This window comes from Protopterus annectens, chromosome 2.part0, assembly GCF_019279795.1.
Source record: "Protopterus annectens isolate FY-2018-M chromosome 2.part0, PAN1.0, whole genome shotgun sequence".
Classification (NCBI taxonomy): domain Eukaryota; kingdom Metazoa; phylum Chordata; order Ceratodontiformes; family Protopteridae; genus Protopterus; species Protopterus annectens.
Genome location: NC_056728.1, coordinates 419,264,882 through 419,290,854, shown reverse-complemented (window position 1 = coordinate 419,290,854; position 25,973 = coordinate 419,264,882). Strand labels below are relative to the sequence as shown.

At 39.6% G+C, this 25,973-nt stretch overlaps 1 protein-coding gene across 2 annotated transcripts in view; it reads right to left on the bottom strand.

The window, feature by feature from the left end:
* Positions 1 to 25,973, bottom strand: part of LOC122793112 (proprotein convertase subtilisin/kexin type 5-like) — a 3,326,953-nt gene that overhangs the window by 1,682,150 nt on the left and 1,618,830 nt on the right. For both annotated transcript variants that reach the window (XM_044060853.1, XM_044060852.1), the window contains one exon: positions 18,345 to 18,445. In XM_044060853.1, the coding sequence (XP_043916788.1) occupies positions 18,345 to 18,445 (101 nt within the window). The remainder of the gene's footprint in view (positions 1 to 18,344; positions 18,446 to 25,973) is intronic.

The window sequence follows — 25,973 nt, the reverse complement described above, 5'->3', positions numbered from 1 at the left end:
CCAGTTTTAAAAATCTAGTTCAAATTTGAAAACACAATCATACTGAAAGACTAATACAAGCAATCTTTGATATTGATCTGTCATAAAAAAAATCTCCACTTTGTAAATATCACAAAGTTGCATATTATTTTCACATATGCAAAAGTGTTCATTACTGCAAACAATGTGTGCCCAGTACCCACCACCATCACAGCAAATTTTAGTCTTACTCATCAAATGATTACTTCAAATAAACAATCTATTTCATAAGACATTTTTATAACATGATCTTAGACAAATCTCCATGTGGACAACACAGAACTTAATAACCCCATCTTTATAACACAGTCCTCCTCCTGCTCTATTCTTTGTCCCGTTGGCTACAAGAATTTTGATACTACCTCTACAATTCCTCATATTAATCACCCTGCTATAAACAGCTATGAAAATATCCAGTCAATTTGAATTGTCTTGCGGTTTAAGGGACACAATAAAAAAAAATGTATTCCATTTAATTTTTCTTAAAAATGTCAAAATGACTTCATACTACCTGTGCACAATGCTTCACCTTCCCACCTACTCCAAACAAACACTTTACCAGCGTGTAGGGAAGCTCGCTTGCTGCCTTCTGGCACTTGCATGCTAGATACCCCACCCTTATCTCTCTAGTCATTTTAATCAATATAATCTGCACTAACTTTGGGAGAACCCATCCTCCTAGTGTTTTTCTCCACAGCTTATACAGACATAACCAAAACTAGTACATCAACATTTTATTTCTTTATCTTAAAAATAAACTAGTATCCATAATCAATGTTTAGTAATTCTAGTCAGTGGTAAACAAAGCATTTTATCAATCAACATTGCACTAACTAAATCACTGCAGAAAAAAAAAACTGAAAATGCAAATCTTGTCAGTGCATTTTAAGCCACACAAATTATACCTCAAGCAAGTACAGAATTTTAGCAGTCAACACTGCAGTAAACTAGTGCCAAAAAATGAAAATGCAAATCTTGTCAGTGCATTTTATGCCACAAAACTAACACGTCACTCTTACTTCAAGTTCCCAGATTTCCCTTAAATCAAGGAGGGCACTTGCTTGTCTCAAAATTAAAAAATATTAACTCACACTGACCCAGGTCAGCTACACACAGTGAAACATTTCATTCCAAGTAAATTTACTATTTTGTCTGAACAGAATTCCTATCATGTGGTCGAGGCTTGCAAGCTTGACTACTGGAAACAGGGAAACTCACCTCCCAAACATAGAAAACCAAAGATACACCATATCAACCACAACCTCAAATCTCAAAAACACCCTACCGCTCTGGATCCAGTAACAAGTTCTAACACAAGTCCAGAAGGGGTACAAAGTTGGATTTCAAAATTGCTGGTCTTCGGTATTCTGACATTTGACGTCCACAGTTCCAACATGTTCAGGTTTGCAAGCTTCAACCACATGATAGGAAACCATCTGAACCAGTCTACTGTCTTCCCAGGCTTCCTTCAAGCCTTAGTCAAGTCTTCCCATCAGCATACTTGACAGATCCTCTGTTAATGTTAGGAAACACATTCTAAGCACAATGATGACAATGAAAATTATAAAAATTAGACTTGATAATTGGATGCGAGACCATAAATTCATGCTTTAAATAAAGAAAATAATATAAACAAGTGGAACTACTATACTCATTTACCAAGGAGTGTACCCACCCTAAGCTTCTTCTTGATGCCTAACGGCCATAAGCTTAATATGAACCTTAAGAACCTATAAACTTAGGCATAATACTTTCTCCTGTGGTTTTAGACACTAGGAAATAAAGTTTATATGCATGTTCTCACACAAACAAAAATGCAGCGCTAAACCATTAAATAAAGTAAATGTGGTACAAAACAAAAACAGTAAACATCACCATATCTACCTGACTGGCATATGCAACTCCAGCAAACTCAGAGGTTCCTTAGAAAAAGAATACAAGGAGTAACAAACCAGCCTTATGCAGAGTGCCTTGAAGCCCCTTCTCTCTACTCAGTCTCCTACATATTGCTGAGGGGTGATCAATGCCTGTCTTATAAGGTATCCGCAAGCCCCATACTTATCAATCTTTTGCATATCTGCAAGTGAAACACTACCCAAAATAGAAAGTCTAGGGACCTGAATTTTGTCTGTGACTTAAACAGAATATGCTGGAGAGAGAGAAATGCGTGTCCCAGAGACTGTCCCTCGTATGGAACAGGCTTCCAATCCAAGTGAAGCAGAGTTTGTCTATTACTCAGTTTAAGCGCAACCTAAACCACTGGATGGGGAAATAGGAAACTTACACTGACCTAGCATCCATGTTATGTACAGAGGTAGCTTATAAATGCCTGGCCGTCAATGCCATATTTGGATACAGGACATCATTATTCTTTTGGAAAAACTTAACTAGGCATAGAAAGACCCCCTGGGTCTTTAGCCTAGTACCACTCTATGAATCAGCATTTACTTAGGACCCTACATCAGTCAAGTATCCCTTATTTAGTACAATGTCCTGCCAAACTGATTATTCTCACTGAAATCAATTGTGGTATGTTCACACACAAGTTAAAATCCAATCTCTGTCTTAAATGCAGAAACTGACAATAACATCTCTTCTGGGCAGTAGCCACAAATTTAAGTTCTGTACATCAAGCACCCATCTTGACACATGTACCCCATCACCCCATCCAGACAGAACTATCTTTTCCAAGGTATGCATTCAATGATTTAGTTTGCAGATTCAAAGTCCTACAGCATAATACAAACATTTTTTAGTCAGTTAACTGGTAATATAATATCTCTACGCATTTTTGACACAGTAACTTTCTTTGCTAAGCTAGATGTAGCATTACCCATTTATGAGCTGCATGACACAGTTTTCTGAAACTGTATGTAGCCACTGAGTTTTAAAGTTTAACACATAAGAGAAAATGCATAAAAGAGAATTCATCAACAGCAGTTATACTTCTGAATGTGAAATGCACACTGCTTGTGAGCTGTACAAAATGTTAGCCTTTGAAAACCAAATACACATAACACACGATACCCAGTATGTGTCTAGGGTCAGCATAAGCTGGAGCAAAAAAAAAAAAACATTACATACAGTGTCGCTAATCAGTCCATGACATAATTATTAAAATGTAGAAAAAAGAAACAGACAAGTAACCTGTGAAAATAAAAAACACTCTTGCAAACATGCAGACAGAGGAGCAGTTAGAGAGACTAGTACATCATCTGATGCTGATTCCAGTGTAACATGCACATATACAGATGACTTGAACTATCAGGTTTTTCCTACAAGTCTCAACAAAGATACAAATCTAGAAAACCAAAGAAACCGTGTTGGGTAAACCTTGGTGCAGAAATAAATCCAAATGAAAGGTAAAAAATAAAAAATGCACCAAGATAACACACAGCAAAACGTTTAATCACAGCAAAGTACAAAGTGGTAAGAACTTTCACAACTGAAGTTGCTTCATCAGACACCACAGTAAAAAATGCACAGGTTTAAATAGAGATTCTAAAATGCCAATTAATCAAAAAAAATAACACAATGATTAAGTAGCAGTGAAAAACAATTAAGCCTCATGCTCAAACTAAAAAAAGCATTACTTAAAAACATTGCTTAAAAATATTGTACAAGAATGAATCAAATACTAAACATGAGAAAGCACTTAAAAACTTATAAAATCATTATAAAACATGGAAAAATACTAGGCAGGAAAAAGTTAAATAGAATACTTGGAAACTAAAAGCTAGTTAAATACATAGACTAATTTTGAAAGAACTTAGCTAATCTTAATGCTTGAGATGTCTATCCTTTAAAAAAGGGACCAAGGAAGTAGTAGCATTCAAACCAGGATACTTTTCAGCATTAAGTTTCAAAATCCACTTCTGTTCATGTCCCTCTGTGATATTCTCAATGTCACCACCTCTGGGGTTTCTATGAATATGCTGTAGAACAAAGAACTTAAAGGAATGAGAACGGCCATTGGACATAACATGATTGGATAGAGCATTTGATGGTTTATTATTACTAATATCTCTTAGGTGGTCTAAAATATGATCTTTAAGCATTCTATTTGTTTTTCCCACATAAAAAGCAGGACATTGTACACAAAAACAATAATAGACCACATCTGTAGATCTGCAATCAGTGTATTGATTAGTGTACAAAGAAAATTTCCTAGTTGGATGTACATATTTATTTTTGCTATATATTAATTGACAAGCACTGCAATTCCTTCATGGAAAAGTACCACGCCGATTGGATCTAATAATAGTTCTAGATAATTCACCATGACATAGATGTTGTTTAAGGATTATTTCTAAAACTAAAAATAGGAGAATGTTCGACCTTGTCTACCAATCCAGGCACTTCTTGTAGCAAATACCAATGCTTTTTGACTACATCTAAGTATTGACTGATGTTACTGGAAAACTGAAACACCACTCTAAAATCATTACTAGTTCTGTTAGTATATCTTGTATTGTCAACAGCATCACCCGCATTAGAATAAGGTTTACAGCTAGTGCTTCTCAGCTTCCAGGCATTAGAGATAGTCTGTTCAATGTCTGCAAGCGAGTATCCCCTATGTAAAAATTCTGTTTTTAAATTAGATAGGGCAACTACTGCATCTTCATCTCTGCTATGCAGTTGCAGTGTTCTAAAAACCTGACCCTTGAGCACGTTCCTAGGAATGTGTCTAGGGTGCATACTAGATTTGTACAAAAGAGTATTTTTTCTAGTGGGTTTAAAATAAATATTACTGCAAAGACTACTTAAAACAGATTTACTAACCTGCACATCAAGGAAACTGATGTCAGTGTTGGAACTATGGTAAGTGAACCTTAAAAAATCAGTAGTTGAATGCAAATATTCCATAAACTGTGCCAAATCAATACCAGGGCCTCTCCACAGCATAAACACGTCATCCACAAAGCGGACGTACCAAAGTATTTGTCCAAAGAATGGATTATTATTTGACAACACATTTTGCTCTTCCCAGCTGACCAAAGCCAAGTTGGCGTAGATATTTGCACATGCAGTGCCCATGGCCACGCCAACTTTCTGCAAAAAGAATTGCTCCTGGAACATAACAATGTTGTTCTCTAGGATAATCTCTAAGAGATTACAAATCAACTGTATCTTAAGTGTTGGTGAAACAGTTATTCACAGAAAGAAAATCCCTAACGCTGTCAACACCCCAGGTGTTAGGTATACTAGTGAATAAGGATTCAATGTCTAATGTAACAAGGACAAAATTCTCATTAACATCAAGACTTTCCATTCTATCATAAAGCCTTTGTAAAAACATCTTTGTATCCTTCAATATTGTATGGCAGTTTGCCAACAAACCATGTAAACATCCCTCTACATAAATAGAGAGAGGTTCAGTACACTACCCAGTGCCTGAAACAATAGGACGCATGGGTGGAGATAACAAATTTTTGTGTATTTTTGGTAAGCCATATACCCTGGGAACAAGAGGTTTATACACATTAAAATACTTAAAAAGTGAATCATCTATTAAATTCGTGATGTCTGTAATTTATTCAGTGTGATTCCCCATGACACAGGCTTAGATTGGTTAGCAGAACAATTATATGTCACGGGGATTTATGAACAAGATAAGGTTAACACCTATGTTAGGCTTATGGATATTGTACTGAATAATAATTTCCTTTACTTTGATGGTCATTATTTTAAACAACAAACTGGTGTAGCTATGGGGGCAGCTTGTGCCCCCATATATGCCAATTATATTATGGCTTACTGGAAAAAAGAATATGTGCATAGAAGTGAATTTAGTCCATATATCAAAATTTATTTACGTTTTCTGGATGATATTTTTATCATCTGGACGGGTGATAAACCACTGTTGGATAATTTTATCCAATATATCAATAACACGGCCTGGTTTTTAAAGTTCACACATGAAATTAGTGCTGATAAAATAGACTATCTTGATGTAAGGTTAATTTTTGATAAAAAGGAAGGTAAGATGAGATCAACAATTTACAGAAAACCCACTTTTTCGAATTCGTATCTTCATTTTGACAGCTGGCACCCTAGCCATCAGAAAAAGGCCATAGTGAAGGGGCAGATGGTTAGGGCGGCATGCATGGTCAGTGACAATTTGGATTTTCAACAAGAATTAGACTTCATTATAGGAATGTTTCTTAATAGGGGTTACCCGAAGCAACTATGTGAAGATTTAAGGAAAGAAATTCAGCAAAAAAGAACAAATAATGTGTTGGTACCAATAATGTTATCAGATATTGACCAATTTGGATATTCCAAAAGTAGTATTGAACAAAATACATATGGTAGCGATACAATATTGTATATTCTTAAGCATAATGGGGATACAGAATTCATAGTAGAAACTGTTATGAAATATTGGGAAGTATTCCACAAGAGTAAAGAAGTACACCCACTATTCTCACAAAAGCCTAAATTCGTTTTCAAAAAGGATATGTCACTGAAGGACATTTTTGAAAAAAGCTCAGCTGAGTGTAAGGTAGTATGTAACAAGAATAGGGGTAACTACAAATGTGGTAGATGTACCACATGTAAACATATTTTATTAACAGGACATAAAGTTATAGTAAACAATTGTGTTGTTACAATTAGGGGTCATTATGACTGTTATACAAAAAACTTGATATATTTAGCTAGATGTCAAGATTGCAGGGCATTTTATGTTGGGAAGACCTGTAGAAGGTTTAGGGATATGATTAAAGAACACATTTTGGACATACAACATAAAAAATCCACTAATGCTCTGGCTAGACATGTTATAGTTAACAGTACTCATAATTTCAAATTTTGTGTTATACAGCAAGTGACACCTGATCAACAGGGGAGAATTACTCAGTACCATCTAGATATGAGCGAGTTTACATGGCACCTTAGGCTTGATGCATGTAGTTATCCAGGGTTGAATGAATATATTTCTATCAAGCCCTGGCTCAGGCTTAAACACACAAAAGGTTGTTAAAATTTTGATGGCAATATTATGTTTTTGTTTTTCCCTTACACAATATGTTTATTTTATTTTTAGATTTTAAATATTTATTTTTTTTCATATTCACCAATATAGTAACACGTGTTAAAACAGTTGCTTGATCATACTGTTTATTCATTTTATATATTTGTCATAAATATATTAGGTCACTATAGTTGTATCTAAAGTATATATTCATAATAGGTTCATGTTCTTTTGAAATACAATATTTATTTAGTAATTCTTAGTATAGGAATACATTGTATGATCAATTATAAAGCTTTTTATTCATAATTTTTACTTTACATATTATATTAACTAATGCACATTATTCATACTTGATACATTTGATATTGTTTGCACTGAGCATATTTAGGGTAAGCATAGGGTTAATCCAGTTATATGCTCTGAGCAGGTTGTTTTGTTTTGTGTTTTGTTCTTTGTACAATTGAGAGTAATTAATCAATTTAGTATGATATTTAATGGTGGTAACTAGTTCACCAATCTGATGAAGTCATTATTCCTTGAGACGAAACCTGGGTCATTGGTGAATAGGTACTACTGGTCTACGTGCTGTGGCTGCTTTTATTGTGTTTGTTGGACAATAAACCTGTATTTTACATCTTGGGCAGTTGGACATCGTTTTTTCCAGGAGTGTCAAGTCTGGTATTCACATTGTCTATATTCATAGAAACCCCAGAGGTGGTGACATTGAGAATATCACAGAGGGACATGAACAGAAGTGGATTTTGAAACTTAATGCTGAAAAGTATCCTGGTTTGAATGCTACTACTTCCTTGGTCCCTTTTTTAAAGGCTAGACATCTCAAGCATTAAGATTAGCTAAGTTCTTTCAAAATTAGTCTATGTATTTAACTAGCTTTTAGTTTCCAAGTATTCTATTTAACTTTTTCCTGCCTAGTATTTTTCCATGTTTTATAATGATTTTATAAGTTTTTTTAAGTGCTTTCCCATGTATAGTATTTGATTTCTTCTTGTACAATGTTTTTAAGCAATGCTTTTTTTAGTTTGAGCATGAGGCTTAATTGTTTTTCACTGCTACTTAATCATTGTGTGATTTTTATTGATTAGTTGGCATTTTAGAATCTCTATTTAAACCTGTGCATTTTTTACTGTGGTGTCTGATGAAGCAACTTCGGTTGTGAAAGCACTTACCACTTTGTACTTTGCTGTGATTAAACGTTTTGCTGTGTGTTATCTTGGTGCATTTTTTACTTTTTACCTTTCAAAGATACAAATCTGCTTTCTCAAACTCCAAGAGATCATATAATAAACCAAGGAAGAGTGAAAAGGAAGATGCAACAAGAGCAGAAAAAGCCGTGGACTACAAAGATGATGTGGCAAGAGTTGACAACGCATGAGTATGGAACATTTCACCGAAGCCACTTAATCACAGTGAGTGTTCTTTATTAAATAAAGGCTTGTTGTTTGTACCCTCACAAGCAGTAAGGCTAACTGAAGCCACTGTGGACTTAAAAATGTTTGTCAGGACTATTGGTATAAAGTTACTATTTGATAATAGTAATTCAGCAAGCAACTTTAGAAAACCTAGCACTTTTACTCCTATTAGTCATCCGACTTTAGAGACTTTTAGTAAGATAAGCAAATCTGAGTTGCATACTGTAATGAAGCAAAAGAATAAGAAATATGTGAATTTATATAGCAATGAATGGGACACTCTGCAGCATCTTAAGAGTGATCCATCCACTGTTATTAAAGCTGTTGACAAGAGTGGTTCAGTTGTTATTATGGACCGTGAGTATTATTTTGAGCCTATGAAATAAGAAGTTATGTACTTACCATAACGTTCTATGTTTGTTGTCCATCGCGGCTACATTTTTGCAGGTTGGGTTCGGAGCCATTCACAGCTCCGATTCGGCTGAATACTAAAGCTTGAGAGCTTCCACTGGCTCGAGGGTAACCCCTTTCCCATGATGCTCTGGGCCACATCCTCAAATCTTGTTTGCAAGTGAAAGATTAGACTAACCAAAAAAAAACACAGAAGAAATATATCTATATCCAAATATAGATGTTTGGTACGAGACAAAAAAACCCCACAGACTCCAAATCATCATAACTATGTACATAAGAACAGACTTGTCCACCTGTTCCTCCAGGAATGCAGGATGGGGGTAGGAGGGTGGGATGCAAGAATGTAGGTGAGATGGACAACAAACATAGAACATTATGGTAAGTACATAACTTCTTAATGTTATGTTGTTCTATCTCGCCATAATTCTTGCAGGTTGAGACAGTGTTCCTACCACCTTAATCCCAGGGTGGCTCAGGAGAAAATACTCTAATACAGTGGATCCAAAGGGAGACCTGTTCCACGAGGCCACATCTAATTTGTAATGAGTATTAAAGGTATGAGGTCTCACCCATGTGGTAGCTGCACAAACAGTGTCTGTAGGAAGTCTGGCCTGATAGGCCAAGGATGTAGAGACTGCTCTTGTGGAATGTCCCTTTATCTTCCCAGGTAGCAGTTTATTATTCTTACTGTAAAAGAAGGAAATGCAGTCAGTCAGCCACTTTGACAAAGTTACTTTGGAAACTGGTAACCCTTTCTTTTTGTCAGAAAAGGACACAAAAAGCTAGTCAGATTTCCTAAGGCCTTTTGTTCTATGCAGGTAAAAGCGTAGCTGCCTATGTACATCCTGTTGGTGCAATTTATATTCGGCCTTGTCGCTGTAGTTTGGAAAAAACACAGGCAATTCAATAGATTGGTTTATATTATTCTCTGAACAGACTTTTGGAAGGAATGATGGATTAGTTCTCAAGGATACCCTATCCTTGTGGGAAATTAATAGAAAGAGCTTGTAATTCCAATACCTGTCTGGCAGAGGTTATGGCTACTAAAAAGACAGTCTTCCACGACAAAATCTTCAAATCACAAGATGATGCGGGTTCAAAGGGTGGTGAAATCAATGAGTTTAGTACAAGACTTAGGTCCCAAGGGGCTGGGGGTTCTTTAATCGGAAGTCTGAATAAAAAAGTGCCTTTAAGGAAAGCTTTACGTAACCTATGAGACATAATGGGAACTCCCATTTCCCCAGTATGGAAATTAGAAATGGCTGCTAACTGAACTCTGATTGTCATCACTGCAGCTCCTTCATCAAAGAATTTGGAGAGAAATTCTAGGATAGCGGTCATAGGAGCTGTAAAAGGTTCTATGTTCTGTCCTGCAGCCCAGCATGAAAATCTTTTCCACTTACTGGAATACAATTTCCTTGTGGAAGGTTTACGGGAAGAAGTAACAATATGACTCACTGCAGGGCAAAAAAGAGTAACACCTGGCTAAGTGAGGAATTGTAGCAGCCATTCTGTCAACTTGAGGGTTTGGATAGATGGATGGAACTTCTCCAAAGAGTGGGTCAGGATGTCTGGAAATGGACCCAGAATCCAAGGTTCCTCCAGCAGATGGGTCCGAAGAATGGGGAACCAGACTTGTCAAGGCCAGTAAGGAGCAATGAGGATCATAGTGCTTCTCAATGAGCAGGCTTTCTGTAGTACTTTGGGAATTAGAGGAAAGATGTGAAAGGCATAGAGCAGGCCCGGGGTCCAATCGTGAACCAGTGCATCCTTTGGTGACTTCCCCGGAGGAGGAATGAGGGCAAAGTAGTTGCTGCATTTGCCATTCATGGAAGTAGCGAAAAGGTCGCAGCAAGGCTGGCCCCATTTTTGGACCATCTCTTCCACGATCTCTGTTTTCAGGGACTACTCATGAGGCAACAGAATAGCTCTGATGAGTTTATCCGCTATCACATTGGATTTCCCTGGGATGTGCGTTGCTATCAGAAAGCGTTGAGTAGCGATCACCCATTGCCAAACTCATTGTATCTCTTGACATAGTGGGTAGGATTTGGTTCTTTCCTGCCTGTTTATGTATCATACTACTGACATGTTGTCTGTCTGAATTGCAACTGTCCCTGTCGGTAGACAGTCCTGAAATGCCTGCAATGCATACAGAACCGCTCTCATCTCCAGAACATTGAGGTGCAAGTGGCTTTCGTATTCTTGCCATAAGCCTTGGACTGTCATCACCAGATAATGCCCCTCCCACCCGATCTGGGATGCGTCCGTGGTCAGTACTGCATTGGGTTGAGGAAGGACAAGGCCCTGATACAACTTGTCCATCTTGCAGCCACCAAAGGAGATCTTTTCTGCAAGAATCCGTGATGATAATCTGATGTGAAAGAGGAAGACCTCACATTCACCACTGAGCAAATAGCAACCACTGTAGAACCCTCATGTGTAGTCATGCTTGGGAACTAGAATAGCTACTGCCATGGTACCCAGAATTCGCACATATCTGGCCTGAACTTTCTTCTTTGACATCAAAATCCTGATTTGCTTTGAAGGGACTGTATTCTGTCTTGGGTACGTTTTGCAGTCATATTTCTTGAATCCAGTTTTGCGCCTAAGAAGGTAATATGCTGAGACCGCGACAAGCCAGAATTTTTTAAGTTTACTGTGATGCTTAGTCTGGAGCAAAGTGACACTTTTTCGTCTCTCGCTCGCAGTAGTAGATGCTTGGTGGTGGCAAATAGGGGCCAGTCGTCTAGATATGGAAACACATGGAATCCTTGATGTCTCAAGTGAGAAGTGACCACTGCCATGCATTTGGTGAACACTCTGGGGACTGTAGTGAGACCAAAGGGCAGGGCTTGAAATTAGTAATGACTGGCTCTCAGCCGAAAGCGCAAGTGTCTCCTTGATGACCTGTCCATCTTTATATGGTAGTATGCATCCCGGAGATCTATTCAGCACATCCAATTGTCTTTCTCTACAAACAGGAATATTGACTACAGAGTTACCATCTGGAACTTTGACTTCTTCACTGCTTTGTTTAGCTTGCTGAGATCTAGAATGGATCTCCCGTCCCGTCTTTTTTGGAAATAAAAAGAATCTTGAGTAACTTCTGGATCCCATTTGCACAGTCCTTCTGACCGGGTGGAACTTCTGGTAAGGACTGGTTTATCGGAGGAGGAATGGAAAATGGTATGTAACAGCCTCTGGATATAATTGTTTGTACCCATTTGTCTTGGGAGATTTCTTGGTAGGCATTTGGGTACAGTGACAATCGACCCCCGACTGCCTCCAAAGAAGAGCAGGCGGGTCTCCTTTCAGGAGCACTGGAAGGGCTCGTCAGAGAACGTATCTCTGTCACCCTGATTTTGCGGACCCCCTTACTGTGAGGTTGGCGTCTTCCATTATAACTTCCCCCTCTGCCCCCGGGGGAAGAGTCACGGTGCATGTCCAAGGAACCTTTTTGGGACTTGCAGAACCACATTTTCCACCCTTTTGACCTTTGGGAAAGGTCTAGATGGGGAAGAGAAACGGACTCCAATGGCAGATATCCCATCCTGCTCGCACCTGGTCTAAGTTTCTTTCACCTTAGGTCCAAAAAGGGATGAACCCTCAATTGGATATTGATGAAGGAAGACTTGAAGGGCTTGGCAAAGTTGCAAAGGTGCATCCAGGAATGCCTCCTCAGGGAAATTCCTGTAGCTGCTACTCTACTCACTCCATCAGCCGCATATGAAATGAGTCTCATGGAGGAGTTAACTACCGAATTGAGGGTGGAGAGCTGTGAGGATACTTTGTTCATAGACCCCTGAGCTACAGCACCCTGAAGGGGATCTCCAAGCTCTTTAAGGAGATTATTTTGAAGTCTCATAAAGTGGGTAAGGTAATTCAGCAACCATAAGGTGAAGGCCGCTGAAGAAAAGGTACGCTTTCCATATCTGTTCATGGTCCTAGACTCCTTGTTAGGGGGATAGAGAGACGAGGAGGTCTAGCTCCTTCTTAGTGGCTGGCACCACCATTGCATCTACAGGGACACCGTTAGTCAGGAATTCCTTCTCTGTGGGAGCACTAATAAATTTGTTGGGCCTCCTCGGAACAGGCTTCACTGTATCAGGTGATGTCTAGGCCTTAGGAGAAATGACACCCAATAGTTGGTGAAATGAGGGAGTCATCCAGGAGATGGAAGGGCAATACTCAGACGCCTCCAGGTATACCAATTTGTCCTCTGAAGGGTTGGTGAACTTCCAGCTACCCCTCTGTTTCAGGATCTTAAGGATGTTGGAGAAAGAGACATCCTCAGAGGGGGACCGTGGGGACCCCTCAGACTCATCCAGATCAGTATTAGAAGTGACAGACTCAGGGGAGTCTATGTGCTTCCTCTTGCACAGTCTCTTCCTAGGTACTTCTTTGGAGGGATACTCCGGAGAAGTTTCAGAAGAGACAACACCACCTGCCGGGGCCTTCTGAGGCTCTGGGGTCTCTACGCTTGGGAGGTGGTGGTGGTGAGGAGATAGACACTAGTACCTGGGAAGGCCGAAAGGTTGGCTCTGAGAGTGGGGCTGTCTGGGGAGACAGCATCCTCTCCATCAGTTCAAAAGCCCCCCCCCACCACCCTGCTCCAAAGGGACAGAACGTCGACTCAGAGGTGGAGCTGGTGGCTCTGAAACTGAGTTAGGAGTCGAGCTCAACTTAGCCAAGGTGCCGAGAGGTAGAGTCGGATCGGATGACTGTCCGCACTGACTCTCCTCCCTGGTCCAGACTAGCGAGCATTGGCTCCTAGATTCCTCGACATCTGAAGGAGCCAAGGACATTAGAGTCGAGGTAGGAACCTAAAATTCCAAAGGTGGTCTCGGTGCTGATGGTTCCGCTACTATTGGAACCAATCTCTCTGGCTGCAAAGACTCCAGGGTGATCGGATGAGGAATCAAAAAGGCAGGCACCGAATGGGGTGGCTCTGATTCCTTTGGGGCCGGAGATGACATTTTAGCCAGGGCCGGTGTTCAGAGCAATCCCTTCATCACCCACTCCACATCGTCAGATAAACTCCTCGAAGAATGGGTGGAGAAGGAAGAAGATCTGCCTCTCTCTAATATAGGAGATCTTAGTGTTGGAGATATTGGCTCCAATAAAGGAGACGGACTTCTTGATATCTCTATTGGCTCCATGGACACTCTAGGTGCGGAAGAGGATTCTTTGTTTCCAGACTTGTCAGAATTGAGAGCCCTTGGTTCTGATGCAACCAATGTCTTTGGTGGCTCTGAAACTGAAGCTGTAGAGGCCAGTCTTTTCGGTGATTTAGTCTGGATTAAAGAAGGGGAGGAAGTTTTGGAGCTCTGGGTATCTAAAGCTTCCTGAAAGTATCCTTTCAATAAACCCCATGCCATCAACTTACTCCTTCTCTCATGGAGCACCCTGCTACTGAATGCATGACATATGGTGCAGGGGTCTTGTAAATGGATGGCACCAAGGCAGTAAACGTAACCTTGTGTGCCCATCCGTGAGAGACATCCTTTGCGTGCATTTAACGCACTTCTTGAACCCTGACTGCTTATGTTCCCTGGGTTCCTTCTCCTTATCTTTAGACATCCTGTCTAACACTACAGCCAAGCAAATTAACTAAGTGACTAACTTTAAAATAAAGGCTATAACTGGAAAAACACAACAAACTATAACTACCACTATAAATCACAGAAAAAGAGGATACAGATACAAATATAAGTATACTTTTTTTTTTTAAACAAAGTGTAGCAGCAAGAAAGAAGGGGAAAGGTATAAGAATCCTCTAACTCAAATGGATTCTAACCATAAGGGGGAGCAGCCCTCTAACTTAAATGAGCTGCGAGAGCACTCTAAGTTGAACAGAACTCTCACTAGTAGTTGGGAAGGGGAAAACTAAGACCTACAAAGACCTGACACAGAAAACACGAAAACTAACTATATGGAAAGAAAGGTAGCAAAGAGAGAGAACTTTAGACAACAGAATTAGAAAAAAAACTATACTTAGCCAATGAACCAGGAGGAACACTTCTCGATAGCTTGAGCAGCAAACGAGATCTGGGGATGTGGCCCAGAGCATCATGGGAAAGGGGTTAGCCTCCAGCCAGTGGAAGCTCTCGAGCTTTAGTATTCAAGCAAGTCGGAGCCATGAACGGCTCCGAATCCAACCTGCAAGAATTACGGCAAGAGAGGACAACATAACATAATATGTTAAGTGATAATAAGGTATACGAAAAGGTACCTGAATCTTATATAAATGTTCTCATCTAGAATTTATAATGCATTATATGAATGTTTACTTTGCAGATGTATTGATTATGATATGTTCAGGTATTTTTTGGTAAATGATCCCATTATTCCGGTGATTCATGGGCTTCCCAAAATACACAAAGATCCATTATGTTGACCACTCAGGCCTATAGTTTCAGGCCAGGGATGGTGCACTTACCCTCTATCTATCTATATAGAGAAAATGTTAAGACAGATACTAGACCAGAATGAATATATTCTAAGGGACACAAAACAGTTCTTAAATGATTTATATAAAATTTTAAGTGAGATATCTCTGGATCCTAGTAATTTATTTGTCACACTTGACGTACAGTCCCTGTTCACTACGATACCCAATGTGAAGGGCATTGATATGCTGAGATATTACTTAGTACAGCAAGGATCTTTAACTCACAGTTCTATAGAGCTAGTATGTTTGTTGATGGAACTAATACTTGAAAACAATGTGTTTTTATTTGATCAGAAATTATATTTGCAAAAGGAAGGTGTTGCGATGGGTACGCCCACACCGAATTGTTATGCAAATTTAGTGATGGCTGAATGAATGATACGTTTTAGGGACCTGTAGATGCAAACAACTTATTTTTACAGGTGCTTTGTAGATGACTTGTTTCTATTATGGGATGGCTCTGAATGTGAATTATCTTTATTCTTTGACCATCTAAATGAAGTACATCCTTCCTGAGGTTTGATAGGAGTACCTCGTAGAGTGAAATTAATTTTCTTGATGTAAAGGTTTACAAAAAAGCTGATAACACAGTTTGCACTACAATTTATAGGAAAGGATGTCATAGAAATAATTTATTGTATAGGACCAGCATGCATCCCAATCACATTTTCAAGAACATAGTGAAAGGGCAAGGGTTCAGGATGTCGAGGCTTAATCGTGATGATAGAAAATTTGAGGTTGATTTAAATGACTTAAATGTTAGATTGAGGGAAAGGGGTTATAAGAATCAAGACATAGAAGGGTAACTATCAGATATTACTGTCCACAGACACTACAGCAAGACCATACTTCTCCCAAGAGGTGCCACCCACAAACATTTCTGTTAAGGCCATTTGTGATATGGTACGCATGCCTATGTTTTTTGGGAACAACACCAACATTATAAGAAATGTAGTGAAGAAAAAATGGCCTATACTAACTAGTCACTTGACCATTAAGAATATTGTAGGAGACAAACCTAAATTCTCTTTTAAGAATAAGAGAAATTTGAAACATATGCTTTGCTATCCTAATGATTTGAACACAGATCAACAGAGGGGGGTTACAGTTCCTTGCAGGAAATGCAGCTTTTGCAGATATATTGACTCCACTGGGGAATTCATACACCCAGGTTTTAATAAAGTTTGTAAATATAATACAGCAGCCAGTTGTGACACATCTGATATGGTTTATTTAGCGGTTTACTCTTGCAGAATGTTTTATGTAGGCAAGACCAACAGACATTTCAGAGACAGAATAAGAGAGCACATATATGATATAAAGAAAGGACATCTTAATAATGCATTAGCCAAGCATATACACATCTCTGGGCATACGCATACATTTAAGTTTTTAGTTATGGAGACAGTAACAGCTGGTTATAGAGGGGGCATATAGAGAATAAAACCGAGGTATCTGAAGCAAAATGGAAAATCAGACTGCGGGCTGATGCTGGTTTTGGCCTCAATGATAAGGTACCACTTAAAACCCTCTTGAAAGATAGACCTCTGCATAAATAAGATTATATGACTTGATACTATATGAATATATGTATGCATGTATATATGTGTGTGTGTGTGTGTGTGTGTGTGTACATATATATATATATATATATATATATATATATATGTATGTATAAATAACACACACACACAGAATACCTTGTGCTATTACTTTAAATGCCAATGGAGAGAATAATGTATTCGGAGAGAATTTTTCTAACTGGTTGTTGATCTAATGCTGTATATTATTTAAAGCATATGTATGAGTTAAAACCTCTGAACATCTGATGAAGCAGAGTCTCAACTGTGAAAGCGCTTATGTGGTAATTTTAATAAAAGTTTTTAAACCCCCTCATTGCTTGACTCACTTTTATGTTTTTTTGGACATATTTCTTGGTTTTAAGTGAATCATTTATCCTTAGTGCCACAATAATTGTTGAATGCAGGCAAATGTGACTAAACAATAAACAGTCAAGATATTCCATAAGATTATAGAAACTTTTCTGGCCAGTTATACAAACTTTAGCAACTAGTGACAGAAGAAAAAAACACACCTCTCCTCTACTCAAATTCACTGAATAACTCAGTGACAATATGCTATACAAAATATAATACCCAATAAAATATGAGACCAAAGTGACTTTCCTACTACATAAACTGAATATACAATGGAAGTTTTAGGGCAAAATGACTGGTACCCTATCAAGCAGATTGACCCTAGACCATTAACTTCACCCAACCATACGATGATTCTCAAAACTTCACACACTCCATTTCTAAAGTGAGCCACTGACTCAATTCCACAAAGTAGCAATACTGCAATAAAAAAAAGATATTAATTGAACATAAGCCTGACATTTATGCATTGGGACACATTACCTGTAACTCCATGGCAGTTTGCCCTAACATTACCATCTATAACTACAGCTTAATTATGAAGTCATACTACCTCAGGGGAGTGGGAATTCGTGTAAGTCCCTTTCCTAAGGTAGCACAGCCATAAAATAAAAATAATAATTAAGGGTGTGGTGGCACAACCCTCCCACCTGGAGAAATGCAGGGGGCTCACCTTTTACCAAAACTACACATTTTCATTTATTTTTCATTTTGAACAGCCACTTATTCTGCACCTTGCATTTGACAGAATGAAATTCAGAAGGTCTTTATTTAATGGAATGAAATAACCCCCAGACTTTAAATACTCTGCCTGGCAAACTGCAACATAAATAAGCATATTCAAAGTTCACACATCAATCATAAAGACAATACAATTATTCTGAAAAGGCCTCTCCATCTCAACACATTGTTTGCATTTGCTACATTGCAAATCCATTTTAGCATACTGCAGAGCCCAAGACTTACCTTCAACTTTAAACATGCAAAAAAAGAATGAAATACAAATCACTCATGATTCAGAGAAATTAAATGTATTTCACAGTTTACATATTCCTACATAAGACAAATACAAAGATTTTGTTTCTGTTTAATAGTGCCATTCAAAGACTTACTTTGCCTCTAGTGTTAAAGCTATGATTCCTGCTGCCATTGGTGCAGATGCAGAAGTTCCTGTATGACTGTCTGTGCACCTCTGTCTTAAGTCTGTTGTGATCTAGAATAAGTTAAGAAGGAAAAAAATAATGCAAAAATAGTACATAAAGCAAGAATGTGCATAAGTAGACAAAACCAATGTAGCTAGCCTTCAGCTATGTTTTCTATCACAATATGATAATGAAACATAACAGTTCAACAAAACACAGATCTTTACTAACTAATGAAAGGTCTAAACAGTACAGTTTCACTAATAGGTCTTCAGCATTGTTCTTTACTGATACTGCTGATAAAGAAAAGTAAAATAAGATAATTCCTGGAAACACTTATTGATTTCACAGTGGCCAACTCCAATCAGAAACATATCATCTGATACTTACAGGCAGCAGACAGCATTGCACACACTGAACAGAAGAGTGGTGACATGCAGAAATGCAGTGATTTAGAGAAAGAAGCAATGCTGGCTCACTAGGGTAAAAAAACAGGTATGCATTGTATGCAAATGACAGTGTCACAGAAATCTGATCCTGATGCAAATGAGGTACAGCTATTATGCAAAAGATGCCACTGAACATGGCAGAAAAATTCAGAGAGATATATAAAACAGGTATGCTGCACTGTGTTGTTCACCTATTATGAATGCCATGAGGTGCTAGTGTACAGGATGCTAGAATGTTTGCAGTAGCAGCAGCTAGAAAAGAGCAACTTGTGTTAGTGGCTGCTCTTGAAGCCAATGCCCAAGATGCATCAAATATTACTGTCAACACTTAACATATCAGCACCTGAATGACTAGCAGAATATGGACTTCTTCCATGCGAATCAGTAAACCCTACAACAGCTTGCAGAACTGTGCCACCCGCATGCATTAAGATACTGTGCTATGTGAAGCTTTAACCATCTTAGCTACAGTGGAAGATTTAATCATCTTAGATACAATGGACACAACATGATACCACAGGTGTCAATCTCGTGCATCTCAAACCAGCTCCTTGGCATTCTGCAGCAGCATGAGAAGCATATACGGTTCTCAAAGACTGCAGAGGATAAAACTACCACTATTCAGATGTTTTACATCACAGTCTATTTTCCTGTGGTTCTGGGATCCACTGATTACACACACACACACACACACACACACACACACACACACACACACACACACTGCCGTCAAGGCTCCACCTGATTCACAGCATTTCAGATATAACAGGAAAGGTTTCCATGTCCTCAAAAGGTGGTGTGAAATGCCCAGGGTATACCCCATAATTTTTCTGGGCACCACCCAAGCAGTTCCCATAATTCACACGTGGCACATGTCCAAACTATACCAATGGTTCATGTTGGAGAACTTCCCACAGATTTGTCTCGATAGTTGGTGCACACAGAGGCAGGTACAATGACCAGTACATAGAATTACCATCCAAGCAGGTGGCAGGCCACATTAATGGTGCAATTGTTGTGTTGCAGGTAATGCTGGCTACGCATTTGAACTTTGGTGATAACCCCCATTCACAGTATTCAAACCACTCAATATGTACTGCACATACACAAACATGGAACATGAAGGAATGCATTTTTGGCTAACTTAAGGAATGCCTCTGCAGCCTTGATGCATCCAATAGACTACTGCAGTATTCACAAAGGACTTGCAGCCAAATATTCATTTAATGTACCATGCTGCATAACATGGCTGCATGAAAACTACTACACCAGCAGGAAAATGTACCAGCAAGACCCACCATACAAACAGAAGCATCAGCTGAAGAAAAAGGACAACTAGAGGAAACAAATGACAGCAGCGGTACCCTATGTGAGACAGAGGCTTACTCAATATAACATGGCATTAACAAAGAGCTGACATTTGGTCCACAATTGTGAGTCATAATACATACAACACAGAATAAAATAATGTATTATTCATATCCAAGCCACGCAAGACACTGCATGGACTGGCCACACTGTGCATCAGATATTATCTTATCCATGCAGGCTAGGGACTGGCCATACCACTGATCTAGCAACTGTTGGGTGGATATCCTGCAACTGTGAGCACCACACAGGTTACTCAGGCTCCTCATAGGTGGAGGATAAATGACTCCTCCAATATTAGTGCTACTGACAGTGCTACTATGTAATCACATTATTCCAACAGCCAAAGGTGATGTGTTATCAGGCATGTGCTGTCCCACTGTACTGGACCATCCATCACTGGATCTTGGAACACAGGCGACATTACCTGTACATGTTGGGGAATAAAGTCACAGGGGACACCAATGCTACCATATCAGCCAGGGAGATGGGAAGTTGAAATGATAACCACACACTGCAGCAGGAAGTTGTGGTAAGTTAAGGATCACATCCTCCAGTTACACAGTGGAAATGACGTTGCAAACATTGCTCATATGTACTGTGGTAGGCTACAGCCTGGGGGACTCAAAGCAATCCATAGCAGGGACAAGCATAAGAGTAAGCACGTTCGCACTTACTGGGTGCCCAAAGTTGAGAGTCAAGAGATGAACGATTTCAATAATCTAGAAAATGGCCACAAGCAGATGCACTACAGATGCCCACAGGCAGTCTAGAACTGCAGGAGGAAGTGTGTGCAGTCTAGAGAGGTTATCCAGGAGTGGAGCCCAAGAAACCCTACTGATCTTGAACATGAGCTTGGACACTCCGAGGAGTGGTGGCCTCAATGGCCAGAGCTGACAGTGATGTTGTCTCACGAATGGCCTGTGTCCCCTGGTACATTTGGTCTGTGATTAGTCACCTTGCATATTGACTTTTCTATGGATCCCAATAGAATTGTCTATGCGGGCAGACCACAAGCCAGACACAGTCTGTCGCACAGATGCACCAACTGATGAAATGTTAGCCACAAGTAAATACAGCAGCACCATCTGCTCCCTTGTCCTTACATGCCACATCACTGTTCAGGCAGATGCTGCACATCATCGCACAGGTAATGTAGTACACTCAGCATCTTCACAACAGTGGCAGTAGCAGTTGTTTGTGCCTGGATCATTAACCTGCACATTCTCTGATTAGTGCCAAGTGCTCACAGTTACAGGATATCCACCCAACAGTTGCTAGATCAGTGGTTTGGTATGTCCCTCCACAGGCTCCTCATAGGTGGAGGATGAATGACTCCTCCATTAGTGCTACTGACAGTGCTACTATGTCATCACATTATTCCAACAGCCAAAGGTGATGTGTTATCCGGCATGTGCTGTCCCATTGTACTGGACCATCCATCACTGGAACCTGTGAAAGCAAAAGACAAGATACCCATGGCAGTACTGAAGCATATAGATAAACAAGCCTTTATGACAGCAATACTAGCACTCAGCACAATCTGTGAACAATGGGCACACATACATTGTTCTGCAGGGAGTCAACATTACAGCCAGGAGGTACCTGGAGGACAAATTCAGAAGCTTCCTGCTGAGTATGTTCTGTATCACATGAACTGCACTATCCAATATGGCAATGTAAAGGCTTTTTCCAAACAGGTGCATTCCCTATAGTATCTCAAGAATTTGTCTTCACCCAGCTCCCACCTCAGTGCCATCACTGGTTTTGAAGGTCCACTCCCCCTCCCATACAGGGAAAACAAAAACTTCTCTTCTTATCTGAATTGCTTCCATGTTGGATATCTATTTATCATGAAAGACATATCTTCAGCAATGTTATGTCCCTTGTTCTTAAAGAGCAGTATCACATCTGTTACTCTTCACATGTTGTACAGTCCTGTTTTGTGGACACCCCCAGCACTTATGTCATGATCCTCTGCCATACTTGGTTCTGATAAATCTTTTCCATGTTACATTTGGCTAGGATGCACATGCCATGTTTGCAGACTATCTATAGCATCACTTCTGTCTCCTGGGTGGTGAAACTTCCCAATCATTATCTCTCTCAACAGCCCTTGAGAAAACATGTACACCTGTATGTTACATGTCAGCCCTTGTGTGTCCACAGCTCTCTGTGTCAAATACATAAATGTACTGCCCCCACCCCCATTTGGTTGCTACTTACCTGTCTCCTGTTGTGATACGTGTAATGATCCCTCATTGGGCCAGTAATCAAGAAGCCTGAATCCTCACTACTGACACTGGAGAGGGACGTTCACTTGGAACAAAAATGGATACACCCAGTATTTCCAGATCCAGCTCTCTGCAATCAAGCACAATTTTCCTTAACAGCACACAGGGAATACACACAGTCCGGGGTCTGGATTTCTCAGTCTCCCTCCTGGTCCCCAATAAGACTCCCCACTGGCACAGCTAGAGTTGAGTCCTCACCCGACTGACCAATCTAAGTCCTCCACCACTCTCTGTGAAACCAGTGCTCTGTGTCCCTGCCCCAAGTAGCTGACATACACTGATATTTGATTTGCATGAGTGCACACACACACACACACACACACACACACACACACACACACACACACACACACACACACACACACACACCTACCTGGGAAAGGCTGGCACAGGTTTGCTAGCTATACCCCTCTGCTCAGACTATAAGGTAGTTATACTGCCACCGGACACTCCAAGCCAGCTACTCTAAGGCTCTTTTAAGGGTGCTCAATTATACTGAGTGACATTAATATTAATACAAATGATGGTGTTTGACCAATGCATGAACAGATTTACACAGATACAGGAAAAAACAGTACTTAACTAATCTCACTATATTTTCCTGAGTCATCTACAGAATTACTATTCCCTGGTTCACTTACTAGAGCAATGTAAGATGAAGTACATGAGTGGTCTTCCTTCTTTATCAGGTTGCAAAAATAGACTGCTCTGAGACTCCTCTCTCATCTGCTACCAAAACATCATTTTTGTCCTAGATTACAAAATGACATCACATATATCTGGTCATCTGACTTCTGGTTCCCATGCTACCCCCCCATCCATTGTTAGAAACTGAACCAGAATTTAGCACGTGTGTTACCATACACACAGACAGAGCTTTGCCGAGATGTGTTACAGCATCTGGAAGCTATAAAATCATCAAATACTTCCACTCTTCCTACAGGAGCTAATAAAACCATTCTCTGGCACAGACACTCCGTCACTGGTTGCAGTCACAACTGTAAGACACAATCTCTATGAACTAAATTAATTAATTTACTATTTTTCAAAATTAGCTGGACTGAAATTAACCTCTTCTCTTCTAGTATTCTCGATTAGCATATATACATTTCCTTAGTTACAATACAGTCAGGACCCACTGTTGGTACTTTTTTTTTTTTTTTTTTTTTTAACACAAGCAGTTTTACAAATACATTTTCACACAAGCATCTGTACAAATCAGTCTGATATACAAATGACATATAATTTTTTAAAAAATTCCAGCTAGCTATATTGGCATATGTTACACATCTACTGCCCTATGTTTCCTGGCATAGCTAACAATACCCATCATCACAATACAAACTTCCCCTTTCCTATTCAAACTGCAGTAAAGGGTACATCATCATAACACATGTACTCCTTAGAATATTCTGTAACCCCTATTCTGATCTGCCCTGTGGCATGTCCTACCCTTGGGGCATGCAGCCCATGGTGTGGCCCCTCCCCCACAGCTGGACATAAAGTTATGTTACTGTGCTGTGTTCTCACAGCTACATTCACCACATGTCCTCTATTGCTGTCATGCTCCGTAGGTAATGAATACAATGCAGGAGTACCTTACCAGGCTCCTTTGCTTCCCCCTTCAGTACATCTATTTCACAGTTAAACACCTGCTCTGTAAACTCCTAATACCACAGTTGCTCATCCTAAGGCTATCTCACGCAATATGGTGTCACCACTGTACATCATAATAACAAGCCTCACAGTGTGACAGTTATGTTTATGAGGTAATTTAGCAAAGCTTTCTCTGAATTGCTAACTTAAAGCTACACACTAGATTTGCTCATGGAGCCAGGAGCCACATTCTCATGGTGGCTGGTCGTTGTTCTTGATCTCATTGTACTAGCTACTGCCTTACTTAAGAGACATCACTGCCAAACCACATAATTTCAGTAGATGACCTTTGAGGCTCCTGAGCTTCACGAGAGGTCACACAGGAATCAGGCTTACAAACACACAACAATGTTATTATGGTACCTTTTTTTTTATATATGTAGGACCACTTACAGACTACTACTCAGATGTGGCTACAGTTTATAAAAGAACAACTTTATAATAATAATCAAGAATCAAAATTAAAATGTGGATTATGCTGAACTTTTCAACAGAAAAAGCAAAAATCTCAGCAGCTGCTTCCCCAGGGATGGGCACAGAATTCTGACACAAAATCTTCTATGTTCCTTCTCCCACAACAAGCAGCAGTGGCTCTCCCTTACCGACTGAGTGGACTCCAACAGCCGCAGTGGACATGGCTAGCCCCAGGTTCATAGTGGCTGTGGATGTTACACCACTAGGGGATCTTAGTAAAAGATAAAGAGGTCTGAGGTACAACAAATGGCTGCTGTAGAGTAACCCTTCTATAGCTGAGGCAAACTGTTATCCTGCTGTGGTGGCAAAAGCTGTTTTTTTCTTTTTGTGGCTGGAAAAAGGACCAGCTGTGGGACTAGTAGTGCCACTGTCCCAAGAAAGATGAGCAGCAAATACCAGTGACACTACTATCCCCCAAAAGTTAATTTTTTTTTAACAGAAAACACACAGTAGAAAGGCACTTTAAAACAATATGCCAGCCCCACAAAAGAAAAATTAACACAACTTCTCCACAGAAAATATGTTTTCAGTTAATTTACACGACTTTTAAACTAACAGAAAAAAAGAGTGCTCCATTTAAAATTATGTTACAGTCTCGAGACAGTCCATTAAAGCACAACACTCAGCTTTAAAATAACTTTCCTGAAGAGGAAAGTAATAAATCCTCAATAAAATTTGGAAAATGGATGTTTTTTCTTCCACAAAGAGAACTTATCTACCCAGCCAGAGTAAGCATAAGCTGACCCTCAATCTGCAAAAGACTCAGAGGAACATGTGCTTCAGCAGCAGTAAACCCAAACTTGTCTTTTAGTCAGCTCAGCTCGAGCAGCTTGACAGTTTAGGTGCACAGAAGGTGCCCTAAGGCTTTTGAACCTGGCCGACTGTTATATCCTTGGCAGAATACAATCCATATAGCTAAGGCTACTGCAACAGTGATCAAAGTAATGAACATATTCCAGCTGTAATAAACCATATTTTTTTTCCAAAGTAATCAGAATTTTCATAGGTTCACATGTATACACTAGGTTAACCACCAGCAGGGCTTTTGTAAGCCTGGCTGTGCAACCCAACCCAGCTGTGTCCCTTGTCCCTTTGTATTATGGGCATTTATTAGGAGGGGTATGTTGGGAAGTTTCTAGAGGATATGTGGGAGGGTATGTTAGTCTGGGCATTACTATCTGCCTCTATCAGAGACATTGGGGGCTAGACTTTCAACTTACCATCCATTGTTGAAGGTTATGCTTAGGGGATTAGGGATGGACTTTGCTACACTACCTGGTCAACTCTGAGGGGTGTCTTACCAATGGGGTAATTAGCCTGGGTGGCAGTTTTCCCAAAAGGCACTATAATGCATTTCT